Below are 21,375 nucleotides of genomic sequence, written 5' to 3'. Positions count from 1 at the left end.
TAAGTTTCAGGCCCAAAAGCTGCGCAAAGACCTTCTTCTATGGAGAAGAAGGAACCATGACTGAAAGCCATGGAGCAATGTGAAAGAAATGTCATTTCAATTTAAACTGGCTATCTGTATAATGGGCAAAAAAAATATGAAATTGCATCCCCACCTAATACAATACACAAACACAAAGATAATAATTTCCCAATGGATTAGAAACAAATGTAAAACACAAAACTAAAATATTTTGCAATATATGAAAATGCCTTTATGGTTTGAGTATGGAAGGACTCTAAAACAAAGGAAAATGAGCCATAGAAGAAAATATTGATAAATGTGTCCTACAAAGTGGCCACAAAATCTCTTATGAAAGAAACTATATCCCAACAGCAGATGAAAACTTAAGAATTATTAGTAGGGACTGCTTTAAAGATTTCCAACAGTCAACATGAAACATAACCAGAAGAACAAGTAAATACTAAAATAGTAGGAAAAAATGGGAACACATAAATAATATTAACTAGAATGGCAAATGGAACTTGTCTTGTGTCCATATTAAAACTGTATGTATTAAAATTAATAGTGTTTGTTCATCAAAACAGAGCATAAATAAGTAACATGGAAAGCTACATATTAGGAGAAAATATAAGCAATACACATCACCAAAAGTAACCATAATATATTTAAAAAATTACAAAATCAGTTGAATTCAAACTTCATAGGCAAGGAATCCAATAGGTATTTCAAAGAACTTCACAAAACAAGAAACACTAATGGTCATAAACATGCTGGGGGAAAATAAGTTATGTAATACCTCATTAATAATTAAGAAAATACAAAGACCAAAAAGTATTACACACCAAGTTGGCAAAAATTTTTAAATTTAATTAATACTAAAACTAAGTGCTTGATGCAGGATCTGAAACAGCAAGAACTCTTGCGTAATACTGTTAAGAACATAAATTGGGTAATGACGTTGAAAAATCATCTAGTATTATCTAGTATTATCTTGTAAGTTTAACATACTCCACAGCCTACCAATATATTCCTTAGATGTATACCTCAAAACTCTTATACACATGCACAAAGTACAAAAATATTCAGGGCATTGTTCTTAAAATCAAAATCCTTAAGACCCAAAGGACTATCAACAGGAAGAGATATATTGGAGTATTTTTACAAATACTTTACACAGCAATGAGTAGGAGGTAACTATATATAAAAACAAGGGTAATTATTCAAACATTAACACGCAAGTCACAGAGAACATTAAATGGGCATATCCTTTTCAAAAATCTCAAAAAACATAAAAAATAACATTTTTGTCATATATAAAACAGTCACTACTCATGGCAGGGTAGGAGAGGGAGAAAAGGAACATACAGGCACAGGCAAAAACACTGGTAACATCAGTATTAATTATTGATTAATTTCAAATATTAATTTAGAAAATTCAAATTCTGAAAGATAGAAAATATAGAGAGAAAGTTCTCCCCATTGCAAATTTTATTATCCTTAAATTTAACAGAATTTCTTCCTGAGAATTTGTATCTATCTACCCATCTGCAATAGTCATACAAAATAAGATCACATTACATGGGTTGCCTAGTATTTGCCCTCTTCATTAAAAAAGAAAAAGTTTAAACATTTTTTAAAAATCAGCACATACTAATCTATCAACAACTTCAAAGTATTCTAGTATATTGGTGAACCATAGTTTTTTAAAATTCCCTGACTGATGTACATTTCAATAATGTGCAATTTATCCAATTGCACAATGTGTTTAAATAGAAGAAATTTTACAGACTATATTTGGTCAAACTCAGTAAGACGTTTTGATGAAGGCGGAAATATTAGAACAAAACTCAATTGTTTTAGTTTAAGCAAACGAAATTTTGAAACAGTTCCTAAATAACCTGGGCAAGAGAATCTAAACTTCAAATGCAGACTATTATAAAAATTTAGAAGACCAGTTACCCTACTAATAAGCAAAAGATCAGTTCTCAGTACATGAATGGAAATTACCCTGAACTGAAAAGCTGTTTAATCTTGCTCACAGTAAAAACAAATTCAAATTAATACTACAGATTGATGTCATCTCATTCATCAGACTAGCAAAACTCCTATCATTTAACAACATACTCTATTAGGATACGCTATGGGGAACAGAGGCGCTCACAAACTTTCTATACAGCAGTAAAAAGAAATGAGAATATTTTCCATATAGCCATGGACTGTTCACCAGGATAAATTTACCATTAAATAAGAAAAAATATAAAGCCTTGTGTATACTGTGCCACCTTTTCTCTAAGGTGGCGAGAGAGGGGATGTAGGAAGAAATTCACATTTGCTTTAATTAAATAAAAGGATACCAAAAGTTAATGAAAATAGATACCTGAAGGGGAAGAAAAAACAAGTAGACAGAAGTGGTGGATTGGAATTATATGAACATAACCAGTTTGAAAGTTTTGACTTTGGAAAATTTAGTGAGAAGTTTTTTTTTTTTAAAAAAAGGTCCATAACAATCAAAACCAAAATGAAACAAAGAAACCTAACTATTAGCTTGGAGGCGAGACCACACACAGGATTCTCATTTACTAACATTAAAATCCTGTAAATACACTATACACACTTCTTGTGGAATACACTTTAAGGACAAAAATAACTGCAAAGAAATCTTAAACTATATTCAATAATTACAACGTTAGTGTAATACTGATGTTACTTTCTAAAAATTAGTATCTGTGTAATAATGTTAGCAAACAATATTATTCAATATAAGACAAATTTAAAATCCATAAAGAAAAAACTGTAAAATTAAATATGAATTAGAAATAAAAAATGAACTCACAATGTATTTGCCTTTAAAAAAATTGCTAGCTCTGTCCACTGAAAGGATCTTCAAGTATTATTAACAACCTAACCACAATTACCACTTCATCTGCATGACTGTGGTCTTTAAGGAGCACTTCCCACCCAAAGGAACCAGGACTTTTTAAAGAAATTGTTAATTAAAGGTCTGGAGTAAGAAATGATACTTCCAGCAAACAGGTATCAAAGATACTGGTGTTATGGGCTCCTGCTACCTCAAGATGAAACAATTTAGAAATTTAATAAAGGATGATCTTGCCAGAAGACTGGAAAATAAATGTAAAAATCTCTGCCTTCACAATGACAGTAACAAAGAACTTACCCTGATTACACCAGAGGATGCTAGACTACAACTCATCAGGAAAATTTTTAAGAGTCAAAATCTATCCTTTTTTCTTATATAAAAGGTATTTCAGTATGACCAAAAATTCAGTGGAAAGAACTCTTAAGAACAATTCTAACTAACATACACAGTGGGAAAAAAGACTTATCACCATTTTTTCAATACCCAACAAAATCGAAACTCATTAGGTGAAAAGAGGATGGGGCATTCTGCTGGATGCTTCAAGCTGGCAACACCTGAACCTACTGATACATGCTAACATCACAAAAAATAGTAAGACACGTTCTTCCTGGTGTGATACAATACAAATTATACAGAATACATATACAAAATTTTCTTGCTAAAAATTAAACCTGAATCTGATCAAACCTCATCCCAGGAAATAGGATATGAGGAACATATATAATGAAAACAGAGGTTTAATGAGCAAAATTTTAAAAAGTGGAAAACTATAGAAGAGATGAGCCAGTTTCTCTAATAATGAAAAATCAAGAGAAGGGGAAGGAGAAGATAAATTGATTTATAAATAAATAAACTTAAAAGACATTAACCAAATCAACATCTTGACTCTCCTTGGTTCCTGATATGAAAGGGAAAAAGAAATAGACATTTTTGAGGCAACTGAAAAATTTCAAATACTAATGCAGATCAGGTATTAAGTTACTTTAAATTTTATTTTGGTATAATAATGGAATCAATGTCATCCCTTAACAGATTATATCTGTTAAGAGATATACAATCAAGAATTTGGGAATGATATGAAATGATCTCTAAGATTTACTTTAATATTCTTCAATAAGAAGAAAAAATAAGTATATTATTCTGCATCTCAAAAATTTCATCATTAAGTTTTAAAAAGTAAAAGGATCTGACACTGGTGGGAAAAACTGAAGATACAAGTAGAAAGACAATGCTATGCTAATGGATCTGAAAAATTACATTAAAATATCCACACAACCCAAAGCAATCTACATATACAATGCAATCCCTATCAAAATTCCAATGGCATTTTTCACAGAACTAGAACAATCCTACAATTTGTATGGAACCACAAAGGACTCCAAATAGCCAAAGCAATCTTGAGAAAAATGACAAAAGATGAAGGCATCACATTTTCTGATTTCAAACCAGTAATGAAAACTGTATGTTACTGGCATAAAAACGGGACACACAGATCAATGGAGTAAGAGCCCAGAAATAAACCCACACACATATATGGTCAATTAATTTATGACAAAGGAATCAAGAATATACAAAGGGGAAAGACAGTCTCCTCAACAAATGGTGTTGGGAAAACCAGACAGCCACACACAAAAGAATAAAATTAAGACCATTATCCTATACCAAACACAAAAATAAATTAACAATGGGTAAGACTTTTTGAACATTAAGACCCGAAATCCTGAAACTCCTAAAAGAAAGTACGAGGTTAAGCCCTTGACTTAAGTCTTGACAATGATTTTTTGGATTCAACACCAAAAGCAAAGTCAAACTACAGATCTTACAGAATGGGAAAAAATATATGCAAATCATATACAGTAGACCCCTTATCTGTGGTTTCACCTTTCACGGTTTCAGTTACCTGCAACCCAGAACCAAATGATAACCTCTCCTGACATGTTGTCATCAAGTCAACAGCAGCCTAGTATTATGTCACAATGTACATCATTTTCACCTCACTTCATTCCATCAGTAGGCATTTTATCTTCTCACAACATCACAAGGGTGAGTACAGTAAGGTATTTTGAGAGACCACATTCACATAACATTTATTACAGTATATTGTTATAACTGTTCTATTAATAGTTACTGTTATTAGCATCTTAATGTGTCTTATAAGTTAAACTTTATCGTGTGTATGTATGTATAGGAAAAAGCATTGTATATACAGGGTTCAATAGTATTTACACTTTCAGACATCCACTGAGGGTCTTGGAACACACCTCCCACCACAGCTAAGGGAGACAACTGTGTCAGCAAGAGGTTAATACCCAAATATATAAAGAACTCATACAACTCAAACAAAATAACCCAATTTAAAAAATGGACAGAGGATCTGAATAGACATCTTTCTAATGAAGACATGCAGATGGCCAATAGGTACATGAAAAAGTACTCAACATCACTAATCATCAGGGAAACACAAAGCTAAACCACAATGAGGTATCACCTCACACTTGTAAGAATGGCTATTATCAAAAAGACAAGAAATAAGGATGTGGAGAAAAGGAAACCTGGTACACTGTTGATGGAAATGTAAACTGATACAGCCACTGTGGAAAAGAGTACAGAGCTTGCTCAAAAAGTTTTAAAAGAACTATCGTATAATTTAGCAATTCCACTTCTGGGTATTTATATGAAGGAAATGAAACCATTAACTCAAAAAGATATCTGCACCCCCATGTTCACTGCAACATTTACAACAACCAAGCCATAGAAATAACACCTGATGTCCACTGAGAAATGAAGGAAGAAAATACAGTGTACACGAACACACACGAATATTATTCAGCTATAAAAAAGGAAATCCTGCCATTTGTGACAAAATGGATGGGCCTCAAGGGCATTTTATGCTAAGCAAAATATGTTGGAGAAAGAGAACTACTATATAATCTAATTTATATTTGGAATCTAAAAAAAAAAAAAAAAAACCCCAAACTTACAGATAAAGAGAACAAATTGGTGGTTGTCAGAGGTGGGGGGGTGGGTGGGTGGTAGGGATGGGCAGAATGGGAAGGGATGGTCAAAAGGTACAAACTTGTTGTTATAAAACAAACAGTCCTGGGAATGTAATATACAAACATGGAAACTACAGTTAACAATTTGTATATTTCAAACTTGTTAAGACAGTAAGTCATAAATGAAAAAACAAATTTACATATATATAAATTTTTATATATGTAATATAGATACAGGGTGGTAAGTGTTAACACACCATTTCACAATGTTGTCCTTATGTCATATACCTGAAACTAATGCAAAGTTATACTTCAATTATATCTCAATTTTTAAAAAGCAAAAAAAAAAGAGAACTCAAAGTCAAAATTTATTGCCAAAGGTATCAACTCATTATGTCTGATCTTTAAGACATTTTAAACAAGAAAATAAAAAGGATCTAAGTTAAAGTGGAATAATAATGAAGTAAATCTAGTGAGGAAGAAAAAGAAAAACAAATTATTTAAGCAAACAAAAATACAAAAGCTGGTTCTTTGAAAAGTCCAGTAAAATAAGGTCTGTTAGAAGCAAAAAAGAGAGAAAATACAAATATTCAATATTAGTAATAAAAATAGGCAGAATTCAAAAATGCTATATAATTCTGAAAACTATGAAATTCACTGAAACATAATTTTCTAGATAAGTATCGAATAACTGAATAAATCAGTAACTTTAGAAGAAAATGAACTATGTGTTAAGGAAGAAACCCTCTTTCCTCACCCCTTATACAAAATTTGTTTAAAATCCATGTAACATACAGGAAAAATGATGAGAAATACATAAAATGCTGATTAACTTTTGTAAAATCACTAGTGATTTATTTTCCTCTTTGCTTAAATAAAGGATTAAAGCTTTCTACATTTAATATGTCCTCTATAATTAGCAAAAATACGGGGAACAAAGGGTAAAATTTAGGTATGTTATGGTTCTCTTCCTCTGAGCTCAAGCACTGCCATCTTATTTTATCTTATTTTATTGAAAATGCAAATACAGAGCTCCCCCAATTAACTTACAAATGTAGTACAATTTAATTAAAACCCAGAAAGTCTTCATGGAAGTTAGCCAATTATCTTAAAATACGTAAAGAAAATGCCAAGACAATTTTGAAGAACAAAGTTGTGAAATTCACTCTGCAAGATTTCAAGATTTACTGTGATGCGACACTAAATTAAGACACTGTAGTATTGGTACGGGAATAGACAAGCAATGAAATAAAATAGCCCAGAAACAGCTCCATGCATATACAGAAACCTGACAGCTGACACTGCAGATCAGTGGGAAAAAAAAATCAACTATTCAACTGAGTACTAAATTTGTTATCCATAAGGGAAGAAAAATATTAAACCTTTAACACATAATACACAAAATTTAAATTGCAGGTAAACTGGGGCCCTAAATATGAAAATCAGAATTTTTAAACTTTCAAAATGAAAATCTAAATGGCTATATATGTAAGACCTTGAATTAAAGAAAATTTCATAAAACTAAAACATAAATGTGATGTTAAAATTTTCAACTTCTATTCATTGATGTAAAAAAAAAAAAAGCCAAAAGAAGGAGTTATCTGCAGCACATATAATTAATAAAGGTTTAGTATCTATAACATATAAACCCTCCAAGGACTAAATAAGGAAAAAATAAAATCTACATTAAGAAGAAAGTGGATAGACTATGTGAACAGGCATTTAACAAGGAGAAATAAAATGGGCAATGAACTAAGAAAATGCATCATTAATACTCAGGGAATTCAAATTAAAACCAGATACCATTCACATGTACATTGGACTGACAACAAGTACAATGCCAGTTACCAGAGAAGATGTACAGAAACAAGAATTCTCATATGTTGCTAACAGTATATATTAGCACAACCACTTAGGAAAACAGCATACCAACATCCAATAAACTTGAAAATACACACACCATATAACCCAACAACTCCACTTCTTAAAAAACTGGAACACTGACATATATCAATATATGCACAAGAATGTGCATAGAAGCAATTTTTAACAGGAAAAATTAGAAACTATTTGCCAAGAGAGTAATGGTATAGTCATATAATGATATACTATATGGCAATGGAAAATTAAAGTTACATAAACACAAAAGCAAAAATATTACTGAACAAAAATAACAAGTTACAGAACACATACAGCATGTAGCACAGTTTTCAGATGTATGACAAAACCACATATTGCTTAAGATAAAAAATAAAGTATAAGATATTAGTTAAACTGTAGTTAAAGTATAAGAAATTCACAGAATAGCTAACACCATATACTAGATAGCAGTTACACCTAGGTGGAAGTTGGGGGAATTATATATAGGGTTTTAAGGACTGAATGTTTATGAACCCCCAAATTCTCTCTTGAAGCCCTAACCCCCAATGACGCTATGTAGAGATGTGGAACTTTAGGAGGTAAGTAGGGTTCGAAGTGATCCAACTCCATACCCCAGAAAATTTTTTAAAGGCTAAAAAGGAATCCTCCACAGTGCCTCTTTAACACCATTAAGATGAGCTCTCTTTGTGTCCTATTCTTTTACTTTATTCCCCCTGACTTCCTTTGGATCATACATCTTTAATTTCAGTCACCCCCACCCCCAATTATTTCAGAAGTTACACTCTATCCTTATTTTTATTGTACCTACCTTTACAATTTTAAAATGCAAATTTATCTGATTCTATCCTTTACTCTAGCACTGTTCAAAAGAAATGTAATGTGAGCTACACTGCAATCTTATAAATTTTCTAGCAGCCATATTTTAAACTTTTAAAAAGGAAAAGGTGAAACCAATGTATTCAACCCAAAATATTATCCATGTAATAGGTAAAAAAATTATTCTTTTATTTTTCATACTAAGTCTTAGAAACCCATTTGTATTTTTATTAATTGGACCATTAACTACATGTCAAGTGCTCAATAACCAGGTGTGACTAGTGGCTACTCTAACGGACAATATGGCTCAAACAATACTAGACCATTGTAACTTAAACTCTAGTTACTCTACTGCTCTGTTACATGTTGTTATGATTCCTATTTTTGGTTTTATTTTTTAAACCCCAAGTAAAACACACACTGCTATTACTTTTTTACACAGTAATTAAATTTACAGAAGTTACCAGTTTCTTGGCTAACTACTTTTTTTTAACCTCAGACCTCCTTTCTGGAGTCACTGGCCTTCTTCCTGAAGTACAACTTCTACAAATTCTTCAAGGAGTCTGTTGATAAATTTCCTCAATTGTCTTTTGAGGGATAAAGGAGTACTTGTGAAAACGTTATTATTTTGTTCTGCTTAAGTGGTAATTTAGCTGATTATGCAATAACAGGCAGACAGCTGTTTTCACTCAACACCTTGCCATTACTCTTCCACTATTTTCTGGATCCTCATTTTGCTGAAAAAGCATACTTTCTTTCTAGTTATTATTTCTTGTCAGGGAACCTGATTTTTCTCTCACTTCTTTAAAGATCTCCTCTGTGTCTTTGGGTGTCTGCTCCTATATTGTGATGTATCTAGAGTCGCTCGTCTAAATCTAAGAATATGAAGCTCATCAATTTTGGAAAATAATCAGTCTAATTTTTCAAATTCTGCTTCTCTGCAATCTTTAATTTCCCTTTTTAGAGCTCTTAATAGATATTTGTTAGAATTTCTCTTCCTTTCCTCCACATCTCTTAACCCCCTCTACTGTTTTCAAGTCTTTGCTCTGTGTTAGGTAATTTTTATTTTTTTGTTCACTACTCTCTTTAGTGCCATCTGATTAACTACTCTTGACCTAGACTCCAGGCTCTTAAAAATTAACATACATACACTTGAAACTAACATAACATTGTATGTCAATTACACTTCAATAAAAGAGACAAATACTTTAAAAAAAAACATTAAAAGCTGTGTACAAAAATTTTAAAATAATTTTTGACTTCCACACAAGTGTTCTTTCTAAATAAGACTTACAAATTTAAAAAGTGTAACAACCATGATCATCACTTGACCATGTAAGTGCCATTCTGAGCTAAATCTTTTACAGGTTAAACTCCATAACTTTTGAGGTAGGTCCTATTTAGCCCATTGAAAAATTTGTAAAACTGAAGCTCAGAGGTTATCTTGTTCAATACAAAGTGGCCAAACGCTATGCTAACTCTGTATCACACACTCTTTAACTTGACAAGACGGCCACTAAAAAAAATTGTGTGTAATTCTAATCTATGTTAATTTTAATACTGTATTTCTATTACACATGTTTTAAGTGAACTTAAAGATACCTTCTTTGTAGATATCCTTTAAGAATACTGATGAACAGATGTTTATTGAGCAAAGACTATAATGAGCACAAACAAGGTGGAGGAAAATTTATTAAAAGCAATATTCTTGGGAATAACATCACACACACACAAACACAAATTCAGGCAACAGATGTCTCCTAAAGGAAACATACCACTGCTTATAAAATATTGCCTAAAATTAGCAGAAAGAAATATGATAAAAAGTCTCTAGATCCAATGACCAACTGAAATATATAAATATGTTAAATCACAACATCAGTAGATGCAGATTGTGGTGTAAGACCAACAACCAGTTTTCTTAAAAAATAAAGCAATTAAAAAGTACACAGGTGTGAAAAGAATTTGTAGATAAATATAAACATATCAAGCATATGTTGATCTTATTTGATCCTAATCCCCTCTCCCACTAAAAAAAAAAAAAAACCTGTAAAAAATACTATGACTTTTGAGACAATTACAAATTTTAATACAAATTTGGCATTTGGTAACATTAAGCAATTGTTGTTGGGGTTTTTTTGGTGTCCTCACAGTATTGTGGTTAATTTCTTAAAAGAGACTCCTTATCTTTTTAAAGAGATACAATGAAACACTTAGAAATTAAACAATATATTATCTGGAATTTGTCTCAAAATAATACAGGAGGAAGAAAAGTCAAGTGTGGGTATCATAATTTTAGCAATGGATTGTTTATTATTGATGATCATTGGGAATAAATGAGAAACTATGGTTTTTACAATACTATTGTCTTTTTTCATGTTCAAAATTCACATTTATAAAAAGAATCATTGCTCAAAAACACATACCTTTCATACTTTTTTGTGATATCTATTACTTGTAATCTATTACTTAACCACCTTAGTCCCTAAGGCAATCTGTCTAAAACTAAACTAAAAACACTATTACAATTTAGCAACACAATAGGCCAAATAAGAAATAAAAACATTTAGCAATTATAGAGACTTATGATTCTGATTCATAACACTCCATGTAATAGTAAAGCCAACCTTTTTTGAAGCTTCATCTCCACATTCTAAAGGCAGCATAATGAGCTACTTTACGTATGGAAACTTACAAGTATATAAAATAGGGCCTAACAAATGAAGTACAAATTGCATAACCTGCACTCAAGGCCTGCTACAACCTATTTGAGATTCTGTCTTTCCTCTCATACCTACATAATAACTCACTGACATAAAAGCCAAATTATTCAGTTCACTGTTAAGTGACTGTGAATGTGTGCCAGCCTATTACAACAGAACTTTTGCCATATCATTCTCTCAATATATACTGCTCACCTTCTCTCACAAACTACTTACAAAGCACAGGTCACAAACCACTACTCTCATGAAGTAAACTCTGATCCTACTAATCAAACCTAATCTCTCCTACTGTAGCCATATGGCACTTGCTTAAACACTGTGTACTTATCTCTTTAACTAGATGACATCCTAGAAGATACAGCTCTTTTGGATCTCCAGAAAAAAGAAGTAATGTTGTGCAATAAAATAGGTGCTTATCTTTTTATTGATAAATGACTCATGATATTATGTGCATACTGAAGCCACAGACCCTTCCTGAGCCATTACATATTTACTGAGTATGCACTATTGAACAGATACTGTTGATGATGGAAGGGCAATAAAACAAGTAATGCCTCTGCTTTCAAGGAGAGTATCTTTGGCCTCAGTTATCTTTGAATCACCATTTTCTAATGTGTACTCATTTAGTAGCCACACTATAAAAGTCTATAATTTGAAATTCTAATACAAATACCCTCACAAACATATGTAGCATTTTAAGAAAAATCTAAATCTAAATCTAAAAATCCCAAAGTTTTAATAAAAGCCTATTATTATAAACAAAGTTACGTTCAATTACTACAAAAAAAATGTTCAGCATTATTTCACTGTAATTATCTACAAAAGCCAACGATGATGAATTCAATAGCTATATTATAACTTAAACTGTACAGCAATTGATAACCAGTGCTTTCAAAATACTACTGAAATCCACTGTGGAAAACACCAACAACTTCATTTAACAAATATATCCTTTATAATTATCCAGTTATAAATGCTTCATTTAGTTAACTTAGTAAAAAGACTACTACAAATTTCACTATTTAAAATCTGCATCCAAAAAGTTAACATTTTATTGTATTCAGTACCATCTTGTATTATTCTAGTCATTTCATGCATGTCTTCCCAAGTAATAGTCCCATTATTTTGCAAATTCACAGTGCCAAATGATTAAGAGTATAAAAATGAAACCCTTGAAATTACATATTACAAATAATGTAAAAAATTATTTTAAAGAAATACAAGCTCTCATCAAAAATTCACAAATTTCCTTCCTTGTTTATAATCTCACTAAACTAACCAAAAAAAGAGAGGTCTAAAATCGGTGAGAACTGGATAACTACAGCAAATTTATAATGAAAAATGAAATTTCAACGTATCATAAACTGTCAAATTTGGATATTCTATGTGTTGTCAGTCAGTTAACATTAACTGAGGATCTAGTTTGTGGAAAATACCTTCTGTCACCATCACATTTAATCTTCAAAACTATTACAATCCCTATTTTAAAGGTAAAAAAACTGAAGCTGAACATGTTTTAAGTGCCAAATAGACAAAAAATTATGCTTATTAAATTATCTACATGTCCAAAACTATACAAAGTCAAAAAAAGTAACAAACTGTAAGAAAAAGTACCTACGATGCATGTAAAATCAATTTTTATTTTCAAATTTATAATCAAAGAGTTGCAAAAAACAAGATGATCATTAAAACAGTTCATATATACAAAGAGGCAGTTCAAAGGAAATGCAAAATCAAATTTTTCAAATCTCATGCATTCCAAAATATAAATTACAAAATGTTTTTTTAATCTAAAATTAGCTAATATTCTAAATCTTTATAAAACCCCAAACTGTAAAAGGTGTGAAGAAACAAGCACTCTAGTACACAGTTGTGGAAAACAAACTGGCGAAGAACTTTTTTGGCATTGTGATTTTAAACTTTTTAACTGTGAATTTCACTCATCATTGCATTTTTACATCTATTTTAAGTATTTTCACACTTTTTACCTGCAAATGGGAATCTAGCCAAAGTGTCAACGTAGGAACTGAACTGTGGTGTGTCAAGCAACTGCACTGTAGTGTGTCCATTATACAAAGAATGAGATAGGATCTGTAAGTGTTAAAAATCAAAAAATAGATGTACTTCTACTTCCAGCCAAGATGATAAAACATGGTCCAGTTTGCCATATTGAAACAACTTTAACAAATCACACAAAATATATAGAACAATAGTTTTTGAAACCACTGGACATCAGATAATGATGGACAATGATCCCAGAGTCAGAAAACAAATGAGGTGGGTCCGTGATTGCCCCAGCTTACTACCTCTAGAGAAAGTCCAGGCCATTGCACAACTCAAGTGAAGAAACAAGGCTGAACTTCAAAAACTCCCCGAGTTGATAAAAGAGCCAAGCTTCAAAGACCAAGGCAACTGGAGTTTGAATGGCAGAAAAGAAAGTTACATAGAAAGAACAGAAATCTGCAGTGAATCCCCCATCCACCCAAAGGATTCAATGCATGAGAGCATAACTACATTGTAAGAAGATATTTTCTTACCGTTTAAATATTTTTGAAAGATAACTGGCTGTTTAAACAAACCAAAAGAATGCGTTATAGAATTTGTAACATACAGAGAAGTAAAATGTGTAAGAGTAGAATCAAGTCCAAGAGGGGGAAAACAAAGTATTCGAATTACTGCAATATTTACAGTTATTATGTGAAGTGGCATAATTACTCCTTCAGGGAAGGCTGTGATAAAAAATGTATGCTATAAATCCTAAAACAATCATCAGCATAACAAAACAGTGATAAACTAATCACAGGAGATAAAATAGAATTCAAAAACTATTCATCCAAAAGAAAGCAGAAAAAGAGAAAAAAGGGAACAAACAGCACAAAGGACAAATAGAAAACACACAGTAAAGTGGTAATTTTCAAACTAACCATATTAGTAATAACATTAACTGTGTACAGTCCTAAGAACTAAAAAAAAGAAAGAGTAAGTTTGGATTTAAAGTCCCAAGTTTATGCTGTCTACAAGAAACACACTTTAAAGACATACATGGGTTGAATGTAAAAGAATGGAAAAAGATAAACCATGTGAATTCCGATAACTGTATTAATATAAAAAAGGTAGATTTTAAAGCAAAGAATACTAACAGTGACAAAATGGTCATTGCATTATAACAAAGGGATAGTAATAAATAAACTAGTAGCAACAATAAATGCATCAAGAGGACATAGCAATCCTAAACATTGACGCATTAATCATAAAACTTCAAAAACATAAAGCAAAAACTGGTAGAACCACTAGGAGAAACAGACAAATGCACAAGTTAGGGAGATTTCAATACCCTCCTCTCAAGGGATGAAATAGAAAATGAGAAAAGGTAGAAATCACTTGAACAATACTAACCTGACTTAACTGACATTTATAGAACACATCACCCAACAACAGCAAAGTGCAAATCCATATCAGATGCATATAAAACTAACACAATATATACTATATGAGCAATAAAAGAAGTCTCAACAAATTTACAAAGTTTAGAGCCTTACAAAATGTATTCTCTAGCCACACTGCAATTACAGAAACAGAAAGATCTGTGGAAAACGTTATTTGGCAATTAAGGAGCATACTTAATAACAAATGGGTCAAAAATAAATAAAAATATAACAATATACATTGAACTGAATGAAATCAAGTATACATATCAAGATTTGAGGGATGCCATTAAAGCAGTAACAGAAAATACATATACTAAACCTCTATATTAGAAAAGGAATGTCAGTGACATCAGCTTCAATGTAACTAAGTTGGAAAAAAAGAGCAAACTAAATACAAAGCATTAGAAAATTAAGACAGCAGACATCAAAAAAATAGGAAAGAAAACAACAAAGAACAATAAAACTAAAACAGATTTTTGGAGAATATTAGTAAAAATCAGTAAACCTGTAGCCAGAGGTGTCTAAAAAGAGAAAAAACACAAATTACTAATATCAGGAATGAGAAAGGTGACATCACTACAGATTCTACAGATATCAAGAGTATAAAATAGTAGTGTGAGAAATAATTTTATGCAAATTCAGTAAATTTGATGAAATGGACTAATTCTATGGGATGCATAAATTACCAAAGCTCACTCAAGAAATAGATAACCCAAATATTCCTATCTGTTAAATAAAATGAATGTCCCGTTTAAAACCTTCCCTCAAAGAAAACACCAGGCTCACACATTTAAAAAAGAAACATCATTTTGGACATTCCCTCTGATATCAGGAACAAAGTAAAGATGCCCTCTTCTCATCGCTTCTATTCAACACTGCACTAGATACCATAAACAAGAAAAAGAAAAGAGTGGTATCCAGATAGGAAAGGAATGAAAATAAATAGCCTATGCAGAAAATCTGATAGCCATCTACAAAAAAGCTGTTAGGTTTATTAAGTGAGGTTGGCAAGGATGCAGAATACAAAAGCAATATGCGAAAATACTTTTCTATGCACTAACAACTGGAAACTGAATTTTTAAAAATATGATTCATGATAGCACCAAAAAACATGAAATGGATAAACTGACAAAAATGTACAAAAGCTACACACTGAAAACCAAAAACACTGAAGGAAATTTAAAAAGATCTAAGTAAACAGAGAGAAGTTGTGTGCATGGTTAAGAAAACTCAATATTGTTAACATGTCAATTTTTCCCAAATTGCTTTATAGATTCAAATTAATTCCAATAAAACCCTAACAGTTTTTTGTAGAAATGGACTCATAAGAAAATATAAAGAACCTAGAAGAATCAAAACAACTTGGAAAAGAAAAAAGGTGGAGGACCATGACTACTCAGTTTCAAGACTTAATATAAAACCACAGTAATTAAGACAGTACATTTTTGCCATCTAGATGGACAAAAATGTGTCAATGGAAAAGGAAATGATGTAGAAATAGAACCATGTACACATAGATAACTGATTTTTTACAAAGGTGAAAATCCAATTCAATGGAGAATGGATATAGTCTTTTGAACAGATGGTGATGGAGAAAGTGGATGTCCATATCCAAAACCAAAAAATTTTGATTCATGCTTTGTACCCTATAAACTCAAAACATTAAATGCAAAACCAAAAACCATACAATTTCTGTTAGAAAACCAACAAAATCTTTTGAGACTTTGGGTTAGGCAAAGATGGTAATATGACACCAAAAGTGTGATACATACAAGATAAAAGTTGGTAAACTGAAGTTCTTCAGAATTAAAAACTGCTGCTCTTCAACACACTGTTGAGAATGAAAACTGTGGCAGAAGATATTTATAAACCATGTATCTGATAAAAGATTTGTAAGCAGAATTATGACTTTTCAAACTCAATAAAAAAGTAACAATTAAAAAAGTGAGCGACAGAATTTAAATACTTTGAAAAAATGACACAGCTGGCAAAAAGCACATATAAGAAGATATCCAATATGACAGACTTTAGAGAAATGCAAATTAAAACCCCAAGATTACCTCTTCACATCCACTAGACTATCTATTATCAAAAAGAAGACAATCACAGGCGTGGAAGGACTGGAAAACTCATACTCTTCTGTGGCAATGTAAAACAGTACAACCACTTTGGAAAATAGTTTGCAGTTTTGTAAAAACTTGAACATATGATACCATATGATTCTGCCATTCCAATCAGAGGCATCTCCCAAGAGAAATGAAAGTTTACAGGAAAAAAACTTGTACAGGAATGTTCACAGCAGCGTTATGTGCAACAGCCCCAAACTGGAAAACAACCTAACTATCGATGAAGATTTGAACAGATCAACAAATTGCTGTATTCCATACAGTGTAATATAACTAAGCAATAGGAAAAGACAACTGATACACAACATGGGTGAATCTCAAAATAATTAGGCTGAGTGGAATAAACCAGACAAAAACGGATACATACCACTTGATTCTGTTATTTAAAATTATAAAAAATGCAAACTAACCTATAGTGACAAAGTGTTATCAGTGACTGCTTGGGGAAAGAAAGGAAGACAGGAGGGGCTACAAAAAAACAAAATGATACTTGGGGGGGGGGGTGATCAATGTTCATTACTTTGCTCAGGTATAAAAATATGCCAAAACATTGTATACTTTGTAAATATGTGTCACATTAGTTTCAAAAAGACTATTTTTTTTTTAACAAAGGTAAGGTGTTGGCCAGTACACATAGTATGAATCCATATGTGTAAACAAACAAGGATGTTAATGTGGGTGGTAATATATAAATTAGTAATTTCAGGAAATATGCACCAGAAAATATTAAATTACCTACAGTCAAGGAACAGGACTAGAAATAATGGAGAAATACTTTCCACTTTGAATTTTTTAACCATGCACATGTATTACTTATTTTTTTTTAATTTGAGGGATTAATTATTTGTACACAGGCATGACTCAAAGCAAAAATTCTTGACAACTATTCCAAAAATTATATAACTTTATTCAAATTTTTATATTAAACAATGGATAAAAAATGGTTAGCAATTATTTTTTGTATCATTGTCTAATGTTTTCTCCTCAAACCACTAATACAGAAAACTGGTATAACCCATAAGCCATTATCTGGACATCATAGTCTGACTTCTCATTTCTCACTGCCTACTCATTCTAGGTCTTACCTGAGTTCCTTCTCTCCTCATCCACTAATTGTGAACAACTCAGACTTGTATTCATTTATTCTTTTACAAAATTCACTTCCAGGGGATATCTATTTGGATGGTAACTACAATATCTACATCCTGCACTCAAGCTACTTCCAATTTCAAATCCTACAACTACATCAACTTAGACAGTATCATTGCCATATGAAAATAAATACGCCTACCCCAAAAAAGCTCATTATTTCTCCCCCAATCTATATAATGTGAACTCAACAAATAAGCCTAAATACTTAAGCATAGATAAGTATCTAGTTCAGTATAGGACTGAAGGCAGAAAATAATCAAGAAAATACGAAATATTTACAGAAATATTCTAAAGAGTATCAACACAGTCACAGATGAAATCTTAATTCCAAAACAATACTCTGACCAGTCAGCATCATCAGACTAAGCACACAGCCTCTCAAAACACATGAAGAGGGGAAGTGTCACTGTACCTAACAAGCATTTGAGTACTAGGCTTGAAAGATACTGTGCCAGGATTGGAAAATTAGAAAAAAGACAAGTACCATGCCCCAACAGGGCAGACAGACTTGCAAGCAAGTAATACATCATGATGTTAAAATGCACAAGGATTCAAGGAAATGAAAGACCTAAGGATACTGAACTAAGGTTTAAGGAATGAGTAGCTCTCCCGGTGAAAGACTGTGAGGAAAGCAAGGCTGGTGGAGGGGAGGAAGGGAGGGAGGGAGATTCCAGATGATCTCCACCATAAGGCCCATCTTCCTTTAACAGAAAGAAAAACCAGCTCTTTTAACTTGACTCTAATTTAAAGCTAATTGTCTAAAGTTTCTTTTCTAAGGGTAATTGATTTCTAATGTACTTTTATTATTTCACACAGATACGTGAGTCTTCATAAGACAAAAAACTAACAAAAATCTTAGATTAATAGAGGTATATGATGTAGGTCAAATCACTTACCTGTCCATTTAAAATCGTAATTTCCCCTCAGAAAACTGGAATATCATTTACAAGCACAGAAAGCCATGTCTGAAAGCTTTTTTTAATTCCTTGAACACCACTCATACCAACTTTATAATGTTAGTCACAGACTACCTTTCCAGAAAAACTTAAGGTTTTTGTCTATTTAATTATAAACTATTTAATTCAACTTAAAAATTAAAACACTTCACACTTGGGTTTTATTAAGTATATCATAGTTTTCAAAAGCTAACTGTAAATTTCCATTAATGATAATAGTAGGTTCAGCAATCCAGTTTTCATTAGTTTCAGTCTTTTCCTACCTTTACGCCAACTGCAACTTCAGTGACAATTCTGCAACGAAAAAAAAAAAAATAGTTTCAACTTCTCGTTATTCTTTTAATGGTCACTGTTCGACTGTGAAACTTTTTAGGGTAGTTCATCATTCATAATTTTCCACTCACGAGGCAGATGCAAAGCAAATACACAGTCAGTAACATTTCTTTGTACTGATATCAACTTGGTTTTCCAGAAATGACTTGCAAGTGTAAGATGAAATTCACTAAACTTATGGTATGTTTTAAACATTGTAAATAGCAAAAAGAACAAAATCTCAAACACTATAATGCTATTTCTACAAAGCTAGTACACTTCGATTAATAATTTAAAAACTTAAACTCCTAGGCATCTTGACAGAATCGGAAACATTAATTCCAGTGCAAGTTTTGCCATCAATTTCCAAGCTGATCTAAGGGGAATACTGAACTTCTCTAGAACTATGTTTCATCTGGAAAATAATCTCCAGATAACCTCTAAAAATATTTAAGTTTTGTTATTCTATTAACTTTTATATGGTCTTGACTTAATATCTTTAAAAACACCGAACTCGACACATTAGCAAAATAAACTCATAATTTACTTCTGCCTCTTCAAATAGTCATTAATTCTAATAAGTGTACATTTACAATGATACTGCTTTTAGCTCTCAAATGGGCTGATTACAGCTGTATTTTCGCCCTAAAGGGTGTCTTGCAACAATGGGCTGAATTGTGAAGCCTTTTCAGATGTGCAGCATTAAGTACCAAGGAGACCCTGGTCCATGTCATTTCCCAGAGCCCTAGCCTCACCTCACTCGGCATTATTTTCACTCAGGTTCTCAAAGATGCAGCACGAATCTAGCTTTTTGTAGTTGTTTTTGTTTTTCCAGAAACTGGTTAAAGTAGCTAAAAAAGATGGCCCTGTGACTATGGGCTCTTGTTTCTGCCATGGCTGCTGGCCTTCGCCCATGTGACTGATGTCGGCCACAAACACTCCGTTTATTAGATGATTTCATTTCTGGGCCCTTTTGCCAAGCCGTGAATGTTCTTAGGCCCCACAAAAAGGCATTTTTCTCTGCCTCCCGCCCCCACAACCAGACTCCAGTGAAAACAAAGGAGTGTGGCATCTCGCCCTCGCGCTCCCCTCCCCCCGCGGCTCCCGGGCGCTCTCCCCGAGCTCCCGCCACCGGCATCTCCCTCGGCCAGGGCGGGCCGGGCAAGGCCGCGGAGGTCCGGGTCGGCCGAGGGGCGCCGAAGTGCCTCGCTCCTCTCGCCCCGGGGCCCCCCCGAACAGGCCTGCCTCTCGGCTACCGCACTCGCTCCCGCAGGAGCCGCCAGCTCGGGGCTCGGGTCCCAGGTTACGGATCGAAATGGCTCCTGGAGGGGGCAGGGACCGGCGCGACGCTCTGGGCTTCCCGCCCCATCCCCCGCCGCCGAGCCCGCGCCCGCGCCCGCTCTGCGGTCGTCGCCCCCGCCATCGCCCCAAAGCCTCCCCGGCCGCCGAGCCCGCTTTCTCCCCGTTTTCTCGACTAGAGCCCGCGGGGAAAGCAAAGGGAGGGGTGTGTGCGATGGGGCGGCGGTTGGGTAACGGCAGCCCAGCCCTGGGAGGGGCCGCCGGAGGGTTTCTTGGCCGACCCCGAACCGGGCCGAAGAAGAGCCCCACTTCCCTCTCACACACCTCCTCGCTGGCCCCTTTACATACCCGTCCATTGCCGAACCGGACAAAAGCTTCGCTCACAAGAACCGAGCCACGCAGCCAGCGAGACACACAAGCGGCGAGAAAATGGCGGCCAGGGCCCGACGGAAATTGCCGAAGGTGCCGGAGCGCACGGGGCAGCGCGCGGCAGCGGCGACGGCGGAAAGAGCCGAGCGCGCCGGCGCCCGGCTCTGGGAGGCGAGCGGCGGGCTCGGGTCGAGGGGGTGTGGGTCCCAACGCCGTCGCTCCCTCCGCGCCGACGCGCGCCTGTGGCCCTCCGCCCTCTCGGCCCAGGCCTGCTGCTGTGAAGCACGGCGTTCTGGGTTCCTTATGTACGCGCTTCTGAGAAGTCGCCATCGTCCTTCTTGGACTGTGTGGTGGAGCACCCCCAACCCACCACATCCGCTGACCTGGACCTTGGAGGGCAGTCCCTGACTGCTGCTGCGTTGCCACGCTTTTCCCT

General features: G+C 33.9%; 1 protein-coding gene across 4 annotated transcripts in view; it reads right to left on the bottom strand.

Annotated features, from left to right (window-relative positions):
• PTBP2 (polypyrimidine tract binding protein 2) overlaps nt 1-21,070 on the bottom strand; it is an 80,807-nt gene extending 59,737 nt beyond the window's left edge. For 2 of the 4 annotated variants that reach the window (XM_036883821.2, XM_036883822.2), the window contains exons 1-2: nt 20,919-21,070; nt 19,223-19,253 (exon numbers count right to left, since the gene is read on the bottom strand). In XM_036883821.2, the coding sequence (XP_036739716.1) occupies nt 19,223-19,253; nt 20,919-20,926 (39 nt within the window). In that variant the 5' untranslated portion in view covers nt 20,927-21,070. The remainder of the gene's footprint in view (nt 1-19,222; nt 19,254-20,918) is intronic. The other 2 variants (XM_036883823.2, XM_036883824.2) reach the window with 2 other exon arrangements.
• Between the last annotated feature and the right edge of the window lie 305 nt (nt 21,071-21,375).

Source organism: Manis pentadactyla, chromosome 4 (genome assembly GCF_030020395.1).
Source record: "Manis pentadactyla isolate mManPen7 chromosome 4, mManPen7.hap1, whole genome shotgun sequence".
NCBI classification, from domain to species: domain Eukaryota; kingdom Metazoa; phylum Chordata; class Mammalia; order Pholidota; family Manidae; genus Manis; species Manis pentadactyla.
Note: the sequence above shows the minus strand (reverse complement) of the source record. Positions and strands in the feature narration are given on the sequence as shown.